Here is an 18,975-nt window from a genome sequence, read left to right on the forward strand (position 1 = left end):
TTCATCCTATTGGTGAGGCTCTCTCATGTCATTTCTAATTGACTTACTGAGTGTTTCACTTCCTTCTTCATTTCAGCCTTAGTATTCTTCAATATTTCTAACTCTTCTGATTCCATTCAGAAGCTTATCCCTATCTATCTCCCTTCAGTTCTTTGATTTGTTTGTGTGTTCTTTAAATTCTATGAAATCTTTTATCATGTTTATTATTGTTCTTTTGTATTCCGTGTCTTGCATTATCTCTAGGGGGTTGTTCTGGTTTGTTTCTTCATTGCTGTGACAAAATACTCTGACCACTACCAACTTGGGGAGAAAAGGGTTTATTTATCTTATATCTACCTGGTCACAGTTCATCAAGGAGCCCAGGGTAGGAACTCAGGGCAGGAACCTGGAGGCAGGAGCTGGAGCACAGGCCATGGAGGAACACTGCTTACTGGCTTGTTTCCTGGCCCCTGCTCAGCCTGTCTTCTTATGCAACACAGGCCCACCTGCCCAGGGGTGGCACCACCCACAATGGGCTGGGCCCTCCCACATCACTCATCAAGAAGATGCTCCTCAGACATGGCCAAAGGCCACTCTAATAGAGGAAATTCCCCACTTGAGGCTCCCTCAACCCACTTGTGTCAAGTTGACACAAAACTAACCAGCACAGGGGTTCTCATTGTACTCCTCTAGAGGGCTATTGGTATTTGGTGGGGATATGTTAGTTTGGTTTTTCATGTTATTTTTTTCTCTGTGATTGTGATGTGAATTTCTTTCGTAGTTTCTGATTCTTGTGTGAGACTTGAGCCTTCAAGTTTAGGTCTGCTTCTTTTTGTGAACTTTATGTGTCTTTGTGGTTTACTTTTTGGGAATGAGAAGCTGGTTCCTCTAAGCTTCTGGTTCCCTCTTGATTTTATATTGGTGTGGCCAGATTGCTTTTGTCTTCAGAAGTTCCCACAGAGGCCCAAGTCAGATGAGGATCAGATGCTCTCAGGCTTTTCCCCAAGGTCTGAATTCCTCCACGAAAGATTTTGGCCTCAGGAATTTGGGGGTTGGATTGGCCTGGGAGCCAGGCCCAGGAAATATGCTCGTCTAGGGCAGCTGGTGGCCGTGCTACCCAGAGATGCAAAGGGAGATGGGGGTGGGAAGCGTCCCCAAGGGCTCCTGAGGACTGCAAAGGATCAGGAAGCTGAAAGGTCAGCCCTGGCGTCCAGGAAAGAGGCTGGCGGGTTGTGCAGCCCAGGGAAGCAGAGGGAGGTAAGGCTGGGACCAGGCCCAGATGGCCCCTGGGGACCTCAAGAAAAAACTGGATCCATCCGGATGCAAGGGATCAGGAAGCAGTTGTGGCCTCTGGCGGAGAGGTCAGCTCAGGTGTCTAGGAAGGAGGCTGGTGGGTTGTGCAACCCAGGGAAGCAAAGGGAGGTGAGGGTGGGACCAGGCCCAGAGGGCTCCTGGGGACCCAAGAAGGACCTGGGTTTGTCAGGATGCAAAGGATCAGGAAGCAGTGGTTGTTCCCCAGGTGTCTGGGGCACCAAGACAAGCAATGGGACAGGACCCAGGCTAGGAGGAGAGATGGGCGGGGAAGATGGGAGGGTGAATGAGGGGGGATTCAAGGCGTTGGAGGGGGTCATGGACTTACCCAGGAGAGAGCTGGTGGGTTGTGCAGGCCCAGAGAAGCAGAGGGAGTTGAGGGCGGAACCAGGCCCATCAGGTTCCTGGAGCCTGGGGGGAGGAACTGGGTTTGTTTGGATGCAAGGGATCAGGAAGCAATGGTGGTTCAGAGCTGAGGTATCAGCCCTGGCCTCTGGGAAAGAGGCTGGTGGTCTGTGCAGCCCAGGTAAGCAGAGGGAGGTGAGGGCAGGGTCAGGCTCAGAGAGCTCCTGGGAACAGTGAGAAGGAACTGGGTTCATCTGGATGTAAAGGATCAGGAAGCAGTGGTGGTTCCCCCGGTGTCTGGGGCACCAAGACAAGGAATGGGACAGGACCCAGGCCAGGAGGAGAGATGGGTAGGGGAGATGGCAGGGTGAATGAGGCTGGGGGAGTCAAGGGGCGGAGGGTGCAAAGGACTTACCCCAGAGACAGGCTGGTGGGAAGTCCAGGCCCAGGGAAGCAGAGGGAGGTGAGGGCAGGACCAGGCCTAGAGGGCTCCTAGGGACCTCAAGAAGAAACTGGGTCCGTCTGGATGCAAGGGATCAGGAAGCAGTGGTGGCCCTGGGCTGAGAGGTCAACCCAGGCATCCAGGAAAGAGGCTGGTGGGCTATGCAGCCCAGAGAAACAGAGGGAGGTGAGGGTGGGACCCTATCGTTTCTATTTTTAAATTCAATTATTTATGTGCTTAGGGTCTCTTGAGTATTTATTTTCCTTTTGAAGTTGGTTTCCATGCCCTTGTTAACGTCCATTTGTTTTTCAGCTCCTCTCTAGAACCATGATATATTATAGACTCACCTGTAGATGTATTTCTTCTCAGTGTTGACATTTTGAGTTTGTTGTTTTTAGGTATGAGGACACATGGGCTGCACTTCACAGAAGAGCCAAAGAATGTGCAAATGCTGGAGAGGTAAAGAATTTGCTAATCTTATTCTTCTGGTAAACTTTCCTTTTCAGTGTTAGATGCTAGTTTCACAGCCAAAGTAAAAGGTCTGTTTACTGTGTTGAAAGAAAAGGCTGGAACCACATACAGTACTGAGCAGCAAGTGTTCTTAGAGCAATGGAAGAATTGTTATTCATTACATAGTGTAAAGGTGGTTAGTCTTAAAGGCTGGTATGAAGGCAGTGAAGGATTTTACTTACAAAACACAAGTTGTATGTATACATGTATATATTCTTTAACATGCATTAAGCTTATAAAATTAAGGGAAATATGAAGGGAGAAAAGGAGGAACTGAAATCAAGAAGAAGAACAGGAATCTAGAGCCAAAGCCTAAAGCAGAAGCGTTTTGGGGGTTTTGCCCTGCAGACTGGGTGGAGATGCCTGTTTCCTGCTCCTTGACCTGTGAAGTGGCTACATCCTCTGGTGAAAGGTTAAACTCGGAAAAAGGAAACCTGTCCCTCTTAGTAGCACGTTGGCGTGACTCATTTCCTTTTCTGAATTTGTTACCATGGTTTGCCTTCCCAAGAGTGTAGGGTTCTGAGTTAAGTTTCCCACATGACCATGTAGCCCCTTAGTTAGGAAATGACTCACACGTGGGTATCCTTTGATATACCACTCAAGTCTGCTTCAGATCAGAGTCTACACCTAGGCCCCAAAGAGTCTCACAGATTAGTTTAGACTCTCTCCACCAACACAGAAAATAAGCCATCCAAAGTTTCATTTGCAGAAGCCAAGATGACCCTCGATGATGCCCAGCTTTGAAGATGACAATTAAACTTAGTTGTAGGGCATGTACTTGTACTCCCAGTACAAGAGAGGCTGAAGGAGGACTGCTGTAAGCTGTAAGCTTGAGGGCAGCCTTAGCTATCAGCTATATAGTGAGTTCCAGGCTAGTCTGAGCTATACAAAATAAGACTGTCGGGGCTGGAGAGATGGCTCAGTGGTTAAGAGCACTGGCTGCTCTTGTAGAGGACCCAGTTTTGATTTCTGGTACCCACATGGTAGCAAACTGTCCATAATTCCAGTCCCGGGGCTCTCACGCCCTCTTCTGACCTTCGTGGGTGTTACATGACACGGGTGCACCACACTCATGCAGGCAATACGCACAATACATTCAAGTAAACAATAATAAATAAAAGACTGTATCAAAAACATAAAATTAAAATCTCTCAGTAATATGTCATTGAGACGTTTGTAAATGAGTATCTTTTTTACTAGTGTTAAACTTAAGTGTTTGTTAGACCTGATCCTATTTCTTTAGCAGCTTCTAATTAAACAGCATCAACCTTACAGGGAAGGTATACTTATGGACAATTGAGTCTTGTTGGAGAGATCATTTTCACACATTTGTTTTCAGCAGTCTTCAAGTGAATAGTCAATAGTGACTTAAGGTTACTTCCAGGGTGGCTTTCTGAAACGTAACTTCTAGTGTTTTGCTTTTAATTCCTGCTGCTGTGAAATATTTGGCTTGCTTTTGAATTGAACTTGTTGAGATTCATGGTTTTGTTCAGCAGTCTGATGTGCAAGTCAGCTGAGTGAGCTGTTCACTTCCCTGTGCTCAGGGTATGCTTCCTGTACCTGGGGTAGAAAGCAAACAAAAGTGAGTGTTAGGAATCCTGTTTCTCATCTTTGAACAATCTAACATATTTTGATCTTGGGCAAATAACTTAGTCCCTTAGTTTTCTTCATCTGTAAAATGGTATCAAACACCATTTATGCTGCTTCCCAAACAAACTTGTTTGGACCAAACCTAACTGGAGTTTTAGACTATGTTAATCAGTTTTCAGTGTTGTGACAAAATACCCGAAATCAGCTTAGTAAGGAGATTTATCTTGGCTCACAGTTTTGCTCCATGGTTACTTGGCCCTGTTGCCTTTAGGCCTGTGGTGAAAATGAGGCATTGTATTCCACTAGGGAGTAGTGGGTAGAGGAGCTATGTTCATCTCGTACCCAGGAAGCATAAAGCCAAGAGAACGGACCTAGGATCCTGATACCCCCTTCAAGGGCATGCCCACAGTGATTTAACTTCCTCCTACTCAGCCTCACGTATGAAATGTTCCACTATCTCTCAACTACCCCACATAAGCTTTTAAGCATGTGAGCCTTTGGGGAACACACAAGGTTGTTGCTGTATGGTTTAAATGAGATAATATATCAGTTACTTAGAGCATGGCCCTTAGCAAATGTCCAGTGTATTAGTATTGATTACTGAGTTGGTTCAGCTTCTCATTCTTTCCTTTTTTTTGGTAACTTTGAGACAGGGTCTCCCTGTAGCCCCATCTGGGCTGGAACTTGCTATGTAGACCAGGCTGGCCCTTGAACTCAGAGATCTGCCTGCCTCTACCTCCTGAGTGCTGGGATTAAAGGCGTGTGCCACCACGCCTGGCACTCAGCTTCTTATTCTTTGATGAAAATGTTTTAGTGCATTCGGCTATGTTCTTTCTGTGTGTATTTCTTAACGTTCTACATTAAGAATATACTGTTTGGTTCTGTAGAAGACGTGAATTAAACCATTGTTAAGCTTTAATATCTAAATCGTACTTTAGTTTTTGGTAAGAAATGGTCAGTATCTAAAATTTATTCTAGACTTTTCAAGTTACCTAATAAACTAAGGTTTAGAAAGCTTTAAAAAAGATAATGCCATGTACCAGGCAAAATAGTCCATTTATTCTCAAGTCTGCTCTGTGAATCTTTTGTTTCTGCTTTTTTAAGTCTGAAGCTAAGATAATTTGAGAAACCTGCCACTAAAATGTCTTAAGAGGACAGTTTTATTTTCTCCTATGTTTTTGGTTGTGGTTTCAGTGCCTAATAATAGACCTAACAAGTTAGTCAGTGGAAATTGCTTGAATATTAGAAATGAATTTTGTGGGTGCAGATCCCCATTTCCAACCCACATTTATGCCTGTGCCGTAGAAGTCCACACTCAAATATAGATCCTGTGACCTCCTGACAGCCCCACAAAATGGTGAGCAGTGCCTCTTGGTGTTCTTGGCTTATATATCTTTTGCCCCTCCTGCTACATGTAGCTAAGGCCAACTGATTCCTGAGTGGGAGGGGTAACTGACCATCCCTACTCCTTGATGAGCGTGGGAAGGAGGTGTGACTATAGCTTGCCAGTTAGCACTCTACCCCTTCCTCCAGCTCTTACATTCTTTCTGCCAACCTCTTCCACAGAAGTCCCTGAGCCTTGGAGGGGATGGTAGGTGTGGGATGATCTTCCTCCTGTTGTGGCAAGGCACTAAACTTTCAGGTCTCTGCATTGTCTGTTTCCCATGGGCTGTTGGCCAGTTTGAGTGGGATTCCATCTACTATAAAAACATACACAGCAAGAAACAGGAATATCTAAACAGTGACTGCTATAATAACCTATGGAAGTAAACACAAATGCTTGGTTGGTACTTTAACAGGTGCATCACTTCTATCTAACAAAGCAATTGCAGTGACTTCCCACTGGGACCTATATCCTCCCCTGCCACAGGGAGTTGGCTGGGTCTACGGTACCAGATGTGTGTTCCATCCCTAGGAGCAGGCATTATATCCAATCAAAAATTTGCTGGTTGTACATACACTATATGCTCCACTATTGCACCAGCAGGAACATCTTGTTTGGTATGTTGGTAGTGCAACACATGGGGTCTGTCGTTGAGGAGAATTATAGGGGACTACTCTCCCCCAGTCATCTGCATGTTGCCTTTTGGCACTGTAAAAGCCACCCATGCAGAGACAGGGAGTTTCCAGCTTAATCTAAGCTTGATCTCTCCCTCTCCCACGCTCACATCATTCAGTGTCTTCAGCAATAGGGCTTTTCCATCCACTTCTGGGGTACAGCGAACATTACTGGCAATGGCCTTTATTGTTTTTGGGGTCCTCTGAATTCTTAACTATTTATTAAGATTATAGTATCAGTTATATTCAGCTTCTGCCTCTTGAAGAATCTTAGTCTTAGGAAGTGCACACTGTCCTATCTTAAAGAATAATTTAACTGTGAACTTATTTTTCATATAATTCAAGCATGTTTACTTTTGTTTATAGTAGATTCTGCAGTCTTTATCTTTCTTGTTCAGAAAATATTTCTTACCTAGCTTATTTTTGGTTTGTTTTTAAAAGCTAACCTGTCCTTGCTCCTCCATCTTATTTTTGGTCTTTTTCTCTATCAGGTTAAGACCCAAACAGAATGTCTAGGAGAAACTAATGTCTGCCGTCATCTTTCTAGTCTCCAGGAAACGTTAGACTCATCACAGGCTGTCTGGGAGCTCTCAGACCTGTTACTAGGACCTTTTACGTCTTGTTCCTTCCTTGTTAACTTAAATCCTTTAATTTCTCTTGTAGAATTGATCAGTTGCTTCAGTAATTTCTCATGTACTGTACCATTTACCTTACTTTATGTAAGAAATGCTCTGTTTAAATGTAAGTTGATCATAGAATGTTCAAATACATTAGGGAACTTTTATAAAAATTGCTTTTGTAAAGCAAGTGATTACCTGTAAATTATGTCTTGGATTTGTTGTTGTGTTTTTTGTTTTTGTGTTTTTGTGACAGGGTCTCCCTGTAGCCCTAGCTGGCCTGGAACTCACTCTGTAGATCAGGCTGGCCTCTAACTTACTCTACCTGCCTTTGCCTCCCAAGTGCTGGGATTAAAGGCATGCATCACCACACCAGGCTTCTTTTTGATTTTCAGTGGTCATTTTATTTTTTCCTTTTTTCCCCCTAGGTTTGAATTTTCAAATGAACAGTTTCCTTAAAAACCAAGTATACTTAGAAGTAACTTCTCATCTCATATTAAAGTTTTCTCTTCTTTGGTTTAAGATGCTCTGGTACAGCAATAATTCGAGGTTTCCTTTACTGAATATTAAGTTGGTTAACTTTGAACAGAAACAACTTTAGTCATCAGGAGCATATACTCTCATCTGTACTTCATAGAGGATTGCTGAAGACACATTGTCCCCATCTTACATGCTAACTGTAATTTCCCTTTGCTTCCTGGTCTGTTTGCAGCTGGTGGACAGTGAGGTGGTCATGCTGTCTGCCTACTGGGAGAAGAAGAGGACTAGCCTGACAGAGCTCCAGGAGCAGCTCCAGCAGCTGCCAGGTCTCCTTGCAGACTTGGACTCCATGATGGCAAACCTGGGTAAGTATAGTGCTTCTATCTGAACAGCACTCTCAGGAGTGAAAACAGTTTCAGCAGGACTTGGTGCCATTTCAGAACTTTTTGTGAATTCATTAATTTAACATTAAAAAAATTCATTCTTGTTAATTTCATACTTTGATTATATAGAAAACATGTAGAAATGATTTCTAAAATTTACCACTAATACTTTGTGCTTCAGGTCAACTGAGGAAACTTAATTTTTGTTTTGTTTCTCTGTGTGCCTGTGTGGGCATGTCTGCATACGTGTTTGGGGGTGTACAGGTGTTTGTGCATGTGGAGGCCAGAGGTCAGCCTGGGGTGGTGTTCCTTGGGAGCTGTTCACCTTGGGATTTAAAAAATTTTTATTTTGTGTATGAGTGTATTGCCTGCATGTATGTAAGTGCACCTGTGTCGTGCAGTGCCTGCAGAATTCAGAAGAGGGCATTGGATTCCCCTGGAACTGGAGTTATGAACAGTTGTTAACAGCCATGTGGGTTCTGGAAATTGAACCCCTGTCCTCTTCAAGAGTAGCGAGTGCTCTTAACTGCTGAGCCATCTCTTCAGCACCCCCCCATCTTGGTTTTTGTTTTTAATTATTTTTTACTTATTTTTTTAATGTGTTATCAGTGTTTTGCCTGTGTGTAAGTGCGTCCATGTCATACATCGGACCCCCTAGAACTTCATGAGGTGCTGGGAACCAAAACCCAGGTCCTTTGCAAGAGTAGCCAGCATGTGTGTCAGGGGAGGGAAGGGGTTAGCTGCCAGTGCTCTTAAGTGCTGAGCCATCTCTTCAACCCTCTTATTTTGTGTTTTTTGAGACAGGGTCTCTCAGTGGGACCTGATGCTCACTAATTGGCCAGCCAGTGAGCCCCAGGAATCTACCTATTTCCACCTCTCCAGTCCTGGGATTATGAGCATGCCAGCCCACTTGCCTTTTTACAGGGGATCCAGTGAAGATCCTTGTGTTTGTACTGACCAAGCCATCTCCTCAGCCCTATGGAGTCTTAAAGTGACTCAGCACTGTCTTTGTACAAAACATTAGGTCTCTTAAAAGTGTAAATAGAAAATAGAAAGATTTTAGCCTGGTGTGGTGGCGCATCCCTTTAATCCCAGCACTCAGGAGGCAGAGGCAGGCAAATCTCTGAGTTTGAGGCCAGCCTGGTCTCCATAGTGAATCCAGGACAGCTGGGGCTACACTGAGACCCTGTCTCAAAAAGACCAAAAAAAGAAAAAAAAAAAAAAAAAGATTTAGTGTTACTTTGTTCTGACTGAAGTATATACTCTGGAAGTTGCTGCTTTTAAAATTTGAACTGCTTAGAGAGTGTCTTATAGGATGTTATTTTTCAAACTCTTCAGTCAAGTCCAGTTAAGTTGCCATACCTGTTTGGCTGCATTTAAATTTTGTGGAAGTTTGTTTTTGCTTTCATTTGGATGAATTTTATCAACTTGTTTTTCCTCAACTGAGAGATTTTCTTTGTATTTGTTCTTTACTTAATACCACTCTATTAAATGCGTATATTTTGCCACAATTATTATTTTCATAGTTAATTTCATTTAGGAAATGCAGCCTACATCTTTCGTAAAATACAGTTTTGGGGCTGGAGATGACTCAGCAGTTAAGAGCACTGGCTGCTCTTGGAGAGGACCAAGATCTGGATCAGAGCACTCACGCGGCAGCTAACAACCGTCCATAACTCTGGTTCTAGGGATCAGATGCCCCCTTCTGGCCTCTGTAGCTATTGCCTGACCTGGGTTCACTTACATGCAGGCAAAACTCATACACTTAAATTTTAAAAGATAATTAAAATAAGGGGTTTGGAGAGGCGGCTCAGTGGTTAAGAATACTGATTGCTCTTGCAGAGAACCCAGGTTCAATTCCCAGCACCCACATGGCAGCTAACAACTGTTTATAACTCCAGTTCCAGGGGCTCCAATGCCCTTCTCTGACCTCCATTGGCATTGCATGACACAGGTGCAGTTACACACATACAGGCAGTACACTCAGACAAATAAAAAATAGGTCAAAAAATAATTAAAAAATGTATGCTGTGTTTTCATTTTCAATTAAGAGTCTAGTATTGGGGCAGGAGAAATGGCTTAGCAGTTAAGAGCACTTGGTGCTCTTGCAGAGGACCCAAGTTCACTTCCCAGTGACTCATAACTGTTTATAACTTCAGTTCCACAGGACCTGACACCCTCTTCTGACCTCCATGGGCACCAGTCCTGATGTATATACACATAAAAAAAATAATAAATCTAAAAAACAAAAAGTTGTTGGGTGTGGTGGTGTACTCCTTTAATCCTAGCACTTGGGAAGCAGAGGCAGGCAGATCTCTGAGTTCAAGGCCAGCCTGGTCTACATGGTGAGCTACAGGCCAGCTAGGGCTACAGCAAGACCCTGTCTAAAAAACACCAAAAAAAAAAAAAAAGTCCAATATTCTCAGTAAAGTTTATTTTTTCAGGTTATTTATGTTTATGTATGTGCGTGTACACGTGTGCTGGTGCCTGCAGAGGCCAGAAGAGGGTGTTGATCCACTAGAGCTATAATTCTGATGGTTGTGAGCCACCCAATGTGGATGCTGGGAACCAAACTCCAGCTCTCTGGAAGAGAAGCAAGTACTCTTAATTGCAGAGTCATCTCTCCAGCCCCAAGTTTGATTTAAATGTTTTTTAAAAAATTATTTTGTGTGTGTGTGTGTGTGTGTGTGTGCGCACCATCTCACATGTGTGGAGGTCAGAGGACATCTTGTGGAGTTAGTTGTTGCCTTTCATCTTTATGTGGGTTCTAGGGACTGAACTCAGGTTGTCAGGCTTGCACAGCAAATGAATTACCTGCTAAGCCATCTCACTGGCCCCAGGTTTGAGTTTTAGTGATATAGTGATACAGTGATACCTTTGTAGGAGCTGAGTTTGGCTTCTTAATTGATTTGGATGGCTTCCCAATTGTTCATTAGAATTCTTTCTACAAATTTGATAACATTTGTCACTATCAGCAAAAAACAAAACACAACGAATAATTTAAGAAAAAACCCTACAAAATCCTCTGAGATAGTATTTTGGACAGATAGTCATTTCTAATCTGTTTGAATCAGTTTGCTTAGAATATAGTTAAAGTCTAGATAGTTCTTTTGAAATAATATATTGTTAATTTGAATTGCTCATCAGCATTTGAAAGACGTGTTAGAAGTTTAACTTATTGCTATTACTTTCCTGGTATTTACATTTAACAATGAATGACTGAGAAGCTGAGGAATGATCACCACTAGTAAGAGGCCAGCCTAGGCTACAAAGTGAGTTCTAGGTCAGCCTGGGCTACAAAGTGAGACCGTGTCTCAACAAAACAAAAGCACACACAAAAAATAGTGAATAACTGTAAAACAGAAATATGTTGACCTGGAACATGGTCAAAGAAAGATGGTCTGGAATTTTAGCACCTTAAATTTTGTAGGGTCGTGCTGATAGAATAGACATTGTGAAGCCAGATTTAGTGGAGTAAGTGTTAAAAACATCTGTATCGTTAGTGCACTTTAGAAACTAATACTCAATGAGTTTGAGCATCATGTTTAAATATTAGAAGTGCTTAGTGTTTCAAATGTTAATTCATATACTATTGAATTTCTTTTTTGATAACCTCAAAATATTTCCTGTCATAACCTAGTACTTTGACATAATCTCACAAGGCTTAACTCAAGCAATAATACACAATAAAAGCAACTTAGAAGAAAATAGTAACTGATTTTAAACATTAAAAAAAAATTTGTGTGTATGCCTGTGCCTGCATGTTCATATGTTTGAGTGCAGGTGTGTGTGTGTGTGTGTGTGTGTGTGTGTGTGTGTGTGTGTGCGCGCTATAGTGTGCGTATGGAAGTCAGAGGACAACCTTGGAGTGGGTCTTCACTTTTCTACCTTGTCAGAGGCAGAGTCTTTGTTTGCTGCTGCATATGCTTGGCTAGCTGGCCTTCGAACTTCATGGATTCTCTGCTCCCTGCCTCATTCCCTGAAGCAGTGCTGGGATTACAGGTAGGGACTGCAGTGTCTGACTATTTTAAGTGGGTCCTGGAGACTGGTCTCCAGGCTTGTGCAGCAAGCTCTTTACTGAGCTATCTCCTCAACCCAATTTTGATTTTTAAAAATATTTTATTATCTTTATTTTATGTGCATGAGCGTATTGCCTGCATGTGTGTAAGTGCACCCATGTCATGTAGTGCTGTGGAGGTCAGAGGAGGGTGTCAGATTCCCCTGGAACTGGAGTTATGGGTGGTTGAGCAGCCATGTGGGTACTGGGAATTGAACCCGGGTCCTCTGCAAGAGCAGCCAGTGCTCTTAACCACTGAACCATGTCTCCAGTCCCCAGCTTTGAGGTTTTTTTTTTTTTTTTTATCCTGACCCTGTCACATCTAATACCATATCCAGTTATTCTCTCAATGACCCAGGCTTGCTCTTTGGAGGGTCTGTCCTTATTAAAGAGTAAGGGATTTATTTTATGTGAGCAGTTTAGACCGTTGATGATGCTTTTAGCTATGATATACTATGGCTTAATAAATATGAGTCCTGGAAACCTAGCTCTTCAGGAATTGAGTAACAAAAGGTAATCCATTCATTTTTTTTTTTTTTAATGGCATGTCCATCTAGCCTACAAAAACCTGTTTAATTGATAGTTACTGGCAAGTACTATAATTTAAGAAAGAAATAATAAAAGTATGTTGGAAAGTGAAAAACGAATATGAACTCTCCATTCTGAGATTGTCTTTCTGTTCTAGAGACTCAGTTCCTGTAGGTTTCTTAAATGCTCCAAATTTTAATTTTCTGTCTGCAAATGGGGATCAGAGTACAAGTGACCCTCCCTATTTGTACAGCCAACTGCAGGGAGAAAATAGTCACCAGAAATTATCCATATTACACATGTGTACAGTTATCTTGTCATCCCCTAAACAGGATGGTACACTAGTCACATAACATTTTAAATGATAGAGAAATGATTTAAAGCATATGAAAAGATGAATGTAAGATATATGCAAATTCTGTGCCACTATATATAAGGGGCTGGTGCATCCAAGGATTTTGATAGCTGTGGAGGTATTGGAACCAGCCTCTCAAGGACACTGAGGAGCAACTGTACCTGCTTCATAGAGTAACTGAAGAATTGAATGGAATGACAAATGTCCAATCACTTAGCACAGTGCCTAGTATGTACCAAGCATCTGTTGTGAGCCAGGTGTTGTTTCTAGGCTCTGTGAAAGAAGGTTGTGTATTTTTCAGGAAGGAACTGACATTCTACTAGAAGGTCCTCTAGCCTTGGCAAATTTATAAAACCGTTTTCCTTAGCAAAAGATGCATACTGTTTAGTTTACCTAAAACATGATCATTAAATGTATGATAAGGGCATGCATGAAGTCCTGAGTTCTATCCCTAGTATTGCATAAACTGGGCAGGGTGGTATACAATATAATCTCAGCACTTGGGAGCTAGAGGCAAGAGAATAAGAAGTTCATGAGGTCAACTTTGGCTACATTGCAAGTTTGAGGCTAGCCTAGACAATATGAGAGCCTGTTTCTAAAAAAATAAAGATTCAGGGCCTGAGGAGATGGCTCAACAGTTAAGAGACTTGGTGCTCTTGCAGAGGAACTGGATTTGATTCCCAGCACCCACATGGCAGTTTACCGTCTGTAACTCCAGTTCCAGGGGATCCAACGCCCTCTTCTGACCTCAGAGGGCACTGCACAACACAGGTGCATCTACCAACATGCAAGCAATACACCCATACATATAAAAATAATAAGGGACTGGAGAGACAGCTCAGCTGTTAAGAGCACTGGCTGCTTTTGCAGAGGATCCACGTTTGGTTCCCAGTACCCACATGGCAGCTAACAACTGACTGTAACTCCAGTTCCAGGGGATCCAACATTCTCTTCTGACCTCTGTGGGCACTGCACAACACAGGTGCACTAACATACATGCAGTCAATACACTTACACACATAAAAGATAAAAATAAAATATTTCTTAAATAAAGTAACAGATTCATCTCAATGTAGCAAGATGAACAGTGTAATAGTCTGCACATTGAACTATGTTTGTAAGGATGAAATGGAATATTTTTATCCAGAGTCTGTGTTTGTTACGTGGTAACACAGTACTTTTTATCATAGAACTGGGAGGTATGTCTTTGTAAAGTGCTATTGCCATTGCCAGGCTTGGTGTTTCATGCCTGTAATCTGAGTATTTGGAAGGCTGAGGTAAAAGGATCCCCTTAAGTTGCAGGCCAGCCTGGGCAACAGAGTGAGTTTCAGTTCAGTGTGGACTAGAGTGAGACTTCGCCTCAGAAAAAGTACTATATTGAGTTCTCTTCAATTTCCACTAGATGGTAGTCTAATTCTAGTCCTTTATCAGTTTAAACTGCCAGTGTCTTTTTGTCTTGTGTTTTCTTTCTTTAATTATGTATGACCTATTTGAAAAGATTGTTTCTTCATCAAGAGCAGAAATTTCTGTTAATTCTAAAATAAAACAGTGATGTTGTGGAGTGGCAGCCATATACCAAGTTTCTGTGTTTCTTTTAATGGGATCTAACCTGATCCATTATTGTGTTGCTATCTCTATACAGAGTTTGAGGGAACATCTAGCAGGGAGACTGCCATAGCTGGTAAGTGTTTCCTCCCCCTATGGTCTGGAGAGGCAGGGCTAGCGTGGAGTCTGACATTTCAAGTTTATCTTGTTTAGGTTACTTTCTGAGGTTAGTCCCTCCAAAGCGTATGCTAACTCTTTCAACACCTTTTTAGTCTACTACATGGATGTCATTTGTTCCATAGCAACTTCTGCAAGTTAATGAACCTCTTAAAGTTTCCTTATTATCATGCCGTCATTACCTTAGTACATAAAATGTGACATAAGTATTTGAAGAGTCTTGCCATCTTGTAGTACCTGGTCTCTGGGACCTGTGGGCTTGCAGCAAAAGAAGCTATCTTTGTTCCGATGGGCTAATTACTTTTATTAGGAAGAAACTCACTATGTGTGCTGTTTGATGCTTCATGTGTCATGGCCGCATTACAGATAACATCTACTTGAAGAAAATGGCATGAAGAAAAACGCTAGGTGGAATTGCTCTTCCTCTGAGATGATTGGAGATTTGTGGAGCTCTTTCTTGCACAGCTGTCACACAGTCCTAAGTGACTTTTCACAGTAAAATTCCACCTATCTTTTCCCCCAATCATTTAGAGACTTGTGCTGTTATAGCAAACAAAATGATGAGGCTTGAGTTCCTGGTAAAGATATACTTTGTTCTGTGGAGGCCTGCTAGTGTTTTATGTGCATACATTCTAAGTTGGTTACCAAATTTACTTACATGTGCAACTGGGTTTCTAACAGAAAATGAACAGAGCAGGTGGTAGGGTCATTAAATTTGTCAATTAAATTTAATATAAGCATTTGGAATATATATTGTGTGTATGTACTCTAAAGTTTTTAATAGAAAAAGATTGGAAACTTAATATTTGTCTTCTGTATTTTATTGCTGATTTCAAACTTGTAAAGAGTAAAAATGCAGAGTTGGGTGTGGTGGTACACACCTGTAATTCCAGCACTTGGAAGGTAGAAGTATCAGGAGTTTAAGATCATCCTCAGCTGCTTAGTGAGTCAGAGGCCACCTGGGCTGCGTGAGGCCGCCTTAGTAAACCAGACACAGTGAAGAGCTAAAATGGAAAATCCCCATCGCTTCTTCTCTTCAGCTTAAGATCATGTGGGCAAGTTCATTGCATTGATAAAAGCAGCATCATACTGCTTAATGCTTCCTAAGTCAAGTAACAGAGGTTCCTATTTGAGTGAGTTCTTCTATTTTTACAAAATTTGGCATATATTTTTCTTTTTTCTTTTTTGCCTTTTTGAGACAGGGTCTCCTTGTAACTCCAGCGGTCCTGGAACTCACTGTGTAGACCAGGCTGGCCTGGAACTTAGAGATCTGCCTGCCTCTGCTTCCCAAGTGCTGGGATTAAAGGTATATGCTACTGCTCCCGGCTGTTGTACATTCTTAATATTTAAATTAGATGAACATGAATCATGGATTTATTTTTTTGGTGATTATTTTACAATGTAGAGTAATAGTCACTCTTGCCACCAGAATTCAATCTTTATTGAATTCAGACTAGCTCTTGGGAAGTACAAAGAGACAAGGATGCAGTCTTCCGCCTTAAGGCCTGACTGACTGCTGAGAGATTTGAGGAAACAAATTAGCTATAGCATGTTAGCCAGAGATGAGCTTTTTGAGGTTTGGAAGTCTGTGGAAGCACAGAGGCACGAGCATACCTGTGGTCTGGAGGCAGGGCTAGCATGGAGTCTTGACGTGACATTGGGGATAGGAAAGGGAGGGAGGAAGCTAGGGGCCATTAGAAGCACCTGAGCCACAGGCTAGGCAAGCAGGTGGTGGGGGACGGGGGAGCTCTTCATGAAGTCAAGAGTGGGCCTGTTTTGCTGTAAGGTAGAGTGTGTGAAGGATTCTGGTGAGATTGTAACAGTAGATTGTGAGCAGAAGTTGTAACCCCATAAGCTAAGTTAAAGAGCTCAACTTGATTATGAAGAGACTTGGGAGTCTTTGAAGCTTTTTAAGGGGGAGAACATAAAGATTTGATGGTTAGCACTAAAGGGACCACTGACCGCTCCAGCATTTTTAGATTGCACTTCCTCACAAGGACTTGCTGCTGCTGGCCTGTTCAGAGGCTGTTCTTTTCTTGTTAGTTTTCCAAGATGGTAGGTACTAAACTGCTCACATGTTTTCACCTGGCCCATGCCATTAACAGAAGAATGCAAGTATAGTTTGTGCCTGTAACAGGATTCTGTCCATGGAACTTAATTGGCCTGCCTAACGTCAGCTCGTTCAGGTGCCTGGCCTCTAACTTGTAGGCAACCAACAGTGCTGTAATCTAAATGGAGATTACCATCTGTACAGATAAAAGTTAAAACAAACATGCATTTTCCAATGTGGTGTAACTTTTCCCCGTTATTATCTTAAAAAAAAAAAAAAAAATCAGCTGGGGCTGGTGAGGTCTCAGCAGTTAGGAGCACTTGCTGCTCTTCCAAGAACCTGAGTTCGATTCTCGACCACCATCATCTCAGGTGCCTGACAATCGTAACTCTAGTTCCAGGGGATTACAATGCCTCTGGCCTCCCGGGTGCCAGCACTCAAGTGCACATACCCATATATAGACACACACATACACATAATTAAAAATGAAAATAAAATAATTTATTTATTTTTATTTTTTATATTATATTTTATGTATCCAGCCATCCTAATCCTCATTCATAAATCCTTCTTGGTAAAATATCTTTATTCCCATATCCTTCCAATATCTTCCAACTTTGTATTTTTTAATAACCATGAGACACAATATCATCAACAAATATACATTTCATCTGTTGTGAGAATTCCCCTCCAACCTCAAGCAATGAAAATAAAATGTTTTAAAGAATTTGAGGCCAGGCATGGTAGTACATGCCTTTAATCCCAGCACATGGGAGGCAGAGGCAGGTGGATCTCTGAGTTCAAGGCCAGCTGAGCTACAGGGAGACCCTGTCTCAAAAAGACCAAAAAAAAAAAAGGTGGGGGGGTCTTGAGTCTAAGAACATAGCCTGGAGTTTACCAGGAAAGAAAGGAAATGTTCTTAATATTTTATCTATTTCAATCCATATGTCCATATTGTAATCCATTAATCATGATCATTAGTGGTCAAAAAAGCTCTTTTGTTTGTGTTTGGTGAGGCTGGTCTTGAATTCCTCAGCCTCCTGCCTTTTCCACTTCCCAGCTGCAGGGATTGCAGTCCTGTGCCACCGTGCCCAGAAGCTCTTCTAGCTAGTTAGCTCAAGCTTGCCTTAAATTTGGGATGTAACTCACACTGTCCTCATATTGGAACCATCTTCCTGCCTTAGCCTCTTCAGGGCTGGGATTACAGATGCATGTCACCATGCCTAAGTTTTGTTTTGTTTTGTTTTTAATTTATTTTTATGTGTGTGAGTGTAATGCCTGCTACATGTATGTAAGTGCACCCATACTGTGCAGTGCCTGAGGAGGTCAGAAGAGAGTGTTATATCCTCTGGAACTAGAGTTACAGATGGTTGTTAGCCATCATGTGGGTGCTGGGAATTGAACCCGGGACCTCTGCAAGAGCAGCCAGTGCTCTTGACCACTGAGCCATATCTCCTGCCCCTAACAAGGTTAGTTTTAAATGACTTTATAAAACTTAGCTAACCCTTACAGTTTCCTTTGCATTTTGATACTCAAAATTGTTTTAGCACTAAGTTTAGGTACTTTGGCTCACATCATCCTTTTGACAGCTTTGCAAGATGTTTGTTTTTAGTCCTCTCTCCACAGTTGAGGTGTCACATTGTAGCTCACATGTGAAGGGCAGAGCTGGGCTTACAAACTTGTACTTTAGTGCCCTGCTCTGAATCAGTCCTCATGTGCAAAGAGAACATGTATTACACTGAAGTTGCTTAGTGTTAAATGGGTTTCATGTTCATTGTAATTTAGTTCTTACCACCACAGTGAAGCCTCTAAGTAATTCTATTAGCTTTGATATGGTTTTGTATGCTTTAAGACCCTGTCAAGCTAGAGAAGAGGTGAATATTGCTGCTTACTGCTTGTAGAACATCCAGGCTGAGTCTCCTCGTCTCATTTTTCCATTTAATAAAATAAGAACTAATGGAAATTGTGATTAATATAACGTGTTGCCATTTGTAACATTCTTAAGGCAAAGCTGTAATTATTCATTGATTTAAAATCTTAGATTTTTGTAGGCTGTTTCATTTAAGCATTCCATAATCCCATGTATTAGCAGCTTTACCGTGACCCTGGTGGAGTTAAGCTATTGTGCGCTGTGTTACTAGCCTTTCTCAGCATGCCCCATGGTCTCAGAGTGCCCGTGGTTTGTGGTGACACACGACCATGAGGAAAGGCAGCACCTGCAGTATCTGAGCAGAGCTGCAAAGCTCTTGCCAGTCACATTTGCACTGTGCAGTAAAATTCTGTTTTCTGCGAAAATTCATGTCTTTAAAGCCTTTGCCTGCCAAAAAGAAAAGGGAGGTTTTTTTGTTTGTTTTTATATAAGCCCAGCTATGTAGAAGAGTTAAAATTTAGGGTATCAGAAAATGTAATTGCTTCCAGATTTAATAACCTTTGGCTTAAACAAAGATTATTTAAAGACGGGCAAAATTTGTATCTTAATCTAGAATCACAAATTGGAATTCGAGGAATTGCCCCTAACCTAGATGCTCTGAGAACTAGTGTAGAAAGT

The 18,975-nt window shown here is 42.1% G+C and overlaps 1 protein-coding gene across 5 annotated transcripts in view; it reads left to right on the forward strand.

Annotated features, from left to right (window-relative positions):
• The window catches only part of Dtnbp1 (dystrobrevin binding protein 1), a 129,585-nt gene that overhangs the window by 21,416 nt on the left and 89,194 nt on the right, over positions 1–18,975 (forward strand). For 3 of the 5 annotated variants that reach the window (XM_008831372.3, XM_029562593.1, XM_017797664.2), the window contains 2 exons: positions 2,476–2,536; positions 7,565–7,697. In XM_008831372.3, coding sequence (XP_008829594.1) covers positions 2,476–2,536; positions 7,565–7,697 — 194 coding nt within the window. Of the gene's footprint in view, positions 1–2,475; positions 2,537–7,564; positions 7,698–14,297; positions 14,337–18,975 lie in introns of all 5 variants that reach the window. The other 2 variants (XM_029562592.1, XM_029562591.1) reach the window with 1 other exon arrangement.

The sequence above is a fragment of the Nannospalax galili genome, unplaced genomic scaffold (genome assembly GCF_000622305.1).
Source record: "Nannospalax galili isolate Female #2095 unplaced genomic scaffold, S.galili_v1.0 scaffold30, whole genome shotgun sequence".
NCBI lineage: Eukaryota > Metazoa > Chordata > Mammalia > Rodentia > Spalacidae > Nannospalax > Nannospalax galili.